Source organism: Asparagus officinalis, chromosome 3, assembly GCF_001876935.1.
Source record: "Asparagus officinalis chromosome 3, Aspof.V1, whole genome shotgun sequence".
Classification (NCBI taxonomy): Eukaryota; Viridiplantae; Streptophyta; class Magnoliopsida; order Asparagales; family Asparagaceae; genus Asparagus; species Asparagus officinalis.
Genome location: NC_033796.1, coordinates 4,752,599 through 4,756,417, shown reverse-complemented (window position 1 = coordinate 4,756,417; position 3,819 = coordinate 4,752,599). Strand labels below are relative to the sequence as shown.

Genomic DNA, 3,819 nt, shown 5'->3' with positions numbered 1-3,819 from the left:
ATGGATTTGTTCAGAAATACTGAAATGACGGTGACGATCATGATAAAGGCCTGCATCAACCATTTCTTAGTTTAATTCATATTCTGTCAGTCAAAGTATCAATTAGCTTTGGTTCGTTCCTGTGCTTGGAGACAACTTTCAAATTTTACACACAGAATTTTCGTAAGTTTAGAGCTCAAAGAAGCATTTTTTTTTTTGTTAAGGAACTTAATTAAGATGAAAATTAGTAAACTCTTAGAGAGTGCATGTGATCAGCCTTAATTATACGTGGACTGAGAAACCGGAGTTGTAAATATATACGTCTTGGAAAAACTGATCATCGGAAATTAACTTCCATTTTTTTTTTTAATTTAATGTGCAAATTTCAAGTCAAGTCTGCACTACCCGGCCCTAGCTAGATCGAAAATGAATCCTGAAGTGTCATTTTCAAGTAAAAGATGGGTGATATGGTAATTCCAAGCAGCTGTTCGTCTCATGGGTCGTTTTCTCATGGATTAAATAAAATGAGAGACCAAGGGGCACCGTGTGTATAAATGAGCAGCCATGTTTTTGGTGGCCAAGTTAAGACCCACCAAGAAAGAGAGAGAGTAGTTACGATGGGAAGATCTCCGTGCTGTGATGAAAATGGCCTAAAGAAAGGCCCTTGGACCCCTGAAGAAGACCAGAAGCTTGTCGATTACATCCAGAAACATGGCCATGGAAGCTGGAGAGCCCTTCCCAAACTTGCTGGTATTTGTTTTTCCTCATGTTTTTTACTTTCTATTGTTAATTAGTGCCTTTTCTTTACGTATCTCATGTGTCTAGTACTGTTTGTTTTCATTCTGTTTAGGCCTGAACAGATGTGGCAAAAGCTGCAGACTAAGATGGACAAACTATCTGAGGCCAGACATCAAGAGAGGCAAGTTCTCAGCAGAGGAGGAGCAGACCATTCTCAACCTCCACTCGATCCTAGGCAACAAGTAATACATCAGCACTCGCTAATTAAAATATATTCATGTTGCGTACATTTTTCTCCACTTCTAAACAGCTTGAACCAAAAACAACCATAACTCACTTTATTTGAACTGATACCTCAGATGGTCAGCGATAGCAACACATCTCCCAGGGCGAACCGATAACGAGATCAAGAACTTCTGGAACACACACCTGAAGAAGAAGCTGATCCAGATGGGGTTCGACCCGATGACTCATCGTCCAAGAACCGATTTTTTTGCAGCCTTACCGGGTCTTTTAGCCCTCGCCAACCTCCGAGACCTAGTTGATCGTCGCCCTTGGGATGACCACTCCCTCAGCCTTCACGCTGCCGAGGCTGTTCAGACCGCAAAGCTCCAGTATCTTCAGTACCTCCTTCAGTCTGCTGCCTCAGTAGCTCAAGCCTCCACAAACCCTAACAACAATCAGAATCTTGATGCTATGGGATTGTTCAACCAGTCGCCCGTCCCTTGCTCTGAGCAGGGTTTTGTTCAGGGTGTTGACGGGCTAATGCCGTTGAGCAACGACACAAACCAAGGCTCCTCAAGCTTTACCTTGCTGAGCCAAGGGGACAATAGTACTACCCCAAGTATAACTCCATTAATGGAGGGGCTTCCTCCGCTCGCTGACTTGTCGGTGGGAAACATGGCCGGAGATGCTTGCAGCACCTCCAGCTGTGGGGGAAGCACTGGGATGTCTTCATTCTGGCCGGAGCTCTTGCTTGATGACCCATTTATGACTGAGTTTGTTTGAGTTTTTACTTCTGTTAAGGGGGCAAAAAAAAAAACTATCAATTTTCTTTTATTTTTACTATGTAGGTGTTTATAATGTTAGGAGGCTTTGGGAGTGGGTACAGGGTACATGGAGCTAGCTGCACCAATGCACTGCATCTAATATACAGACAGTAAAACACATGTATGTACACAACACACAGTTGCTACTTCTCTCTCTCTCTCTCTCTCTCTATTATATATATATACTTGGTTTGGATTGTTATATTTGTCATGCTTCGCTTGCTTTATTAATTTGTTTTTTTTTAATTTTTTATTTTAATTTTATGTTTTCTTATATGTGTTTTGAATTTGTTGATTTATCCGTTCAGGTAAATACTAACCATGTTTAGAAAAATTTATGTAGCCCTCCACATCTAAGGATTTAATTATCAGGTGAATTTAAGAGGTTCCAGCTTTTGATATAAGACATGCAAGAGTTTTATTCTTTTTTGTTATTTGCTTAGATTCTCATGAGAACCTAAGTTGGTGTAAAAAGTAGGCTTGTATACTGACTGTATCCAAACTGCAGTAGGCCTATGTTTCTGATGAAAAAGAAGTAAGAGGTATAGAACAAAAAGAATTTAGAAGAGGTATATAGAAGGGCGGGTGCTTTGTGCTTTGTAGAGTAACTTTATATTAAATAATTTGCAAATAGTTACGGATATAAATTATTGCTATATATTAGGCTATGATTTGTAAGGGTAATCGATTAAGAGGATCAAAAACATTTTATATTGTAAACTACCCAAAAGATTGAAAATAGTACTAGTGACTAATTACGTACGATATTATTCAGCTCTAGGGTATGATGGTCGTATTTTAATAGATCATGGTACATTGATACTTAACCATTAATTCATTTATCTCAAAATGTCAATGTTCATATTGTCATGATACTTAATTGTTAATGTTGTTACCTCAAACTACAATTTTTCTTAGTTTCTAAAAAGTAATTTTCCTTAACAATAGTATATTGAATCTCGTAGCATCTACATAAAGAGAAAAATCATGGTTTTATGTTGACCTATTAACACGTGTTATTTCGAGATTGATTAGCCACTTAATTTGTGTGTTTTGATCTTTGAAGTTTTGGTTTAAAAATGTCGAAGTGAATTCACAATTGTATTTTCTAAATTATCTCCATAATTTTCTCTTATTAGTTTCCTTCATTTTGTAGTGTAGGCTAGGAATTCATTTATATACATCCGTCTAGATTTGGGGGAAAAACATTTATAAAAGTACAAAAATAGCCATAATAAAGAATAAGTAGAGAAACAACTTGTCATCTCAAGTAAATTTAGAGAGTTGACCTATAGGCTGTCATGCCAAATGATATGAAAGAGAACACCATGCAATGATAGGAAACACCAAAAACTTAGCAACACATGTAAGTGTCACCTGTCATTTCCATGAAGTTAAATATGTGACATTAATCAATCATGAATAATCTCATGCACGCAACCTCTTTGCGCAAATAATATCCTAAGAACCTCATTTCCCATTTTCTTTGTGAGCAGGTGAAACTTGATACCTTTTCACTCAAGAAACTTAAAAACCCATTAATCGATCATATTATGATTTTGATGACGTTAATCACCCCTTTAATTGGGTGATTAAGGGTGTTTTTTCATCAAAAAGTTTGATTAAAAGTGGGGTTGTTATAGGGTTTGTCAAAGAAATGTGGAAAGTTTTATTAGCAATAGAAAGCGATCGAGGTTCTCTACCTAATCCTGCCCCATTCGTTGGAAACCACATTAAGCTTCTTATGTCATTGCATGGAAACTTTATTCAATGATTTATATATGATACTCCTCTAATGATAGTCCAAATTTACAAAAGCTAGTGGGTTGTAGAAAAGGAAGTGATTGTTAGAAGTAGCAACATCAGAATAGAGACATTCCTAATATTTATGGATATTATAATCCATATCAAAAGTTAAGAGTGGGATGGTCTATCAATATGCTTGCGTTGGGGTTGAACACACAAACGACAATACGTGCCCTTCCGGATCTTGTGTCAAGAATAGGCAAGTAAGAAATCACAGCAAATAACAAAAAACTTGCAGGAAAGAACA

The 3,819-nt window shown here is 37.2% G+C and overlaps 1 protein-coding gene across 1 annotated transcript; it reads left to right on the top strand.

Moving 5' to 3' along the window:
• Positions 542 to 1,951, top strand: LOC109832728 (transcription factor MYB39-like). The gene is made up of 3 exons (XM_020400130.1): positions 542 to 729; positions 830 to 959; positions 1,077 to 1,951. The coding sequence occupies exons 1-3, from the start codon at positions 597 to 599 to the stop codon at positions 1,723 to 1,725; spliced, it is 912 nt and encodes a 303-aa protein (XP_020255719.1). The 5' UTR covers positions 542 to 596; the 3' UTR covers positions 1,726 to 1,951.

What these genes read in the sequence shown, in the direction of transcription:
- LOC109832728 (XM_020400130.1), top strand. Translation starts at nt 597, where the DNA reads ATGGGAAGATCTCCGTGCTGTGATGAAAATGGCCTAAAGAAAGGCCCT. An exon ending in AGCCCTTCCCAAACTTGCTG is followed by an intron (nt 730 to 829) that starts GTATTTGTTTTT and finishes CATTCTGTTTAG; the next exon opens with GCCTGAACAGATGTGGCAAA. An exon ending in CACTCGATCCTAGGCAACAA is followed by an intron (nt 960 to 1,076) that starts GTAATACATCAG and finishes CTGATACCTCAG; the next exon opens with ATGGTCAGCGATAGCAACAC.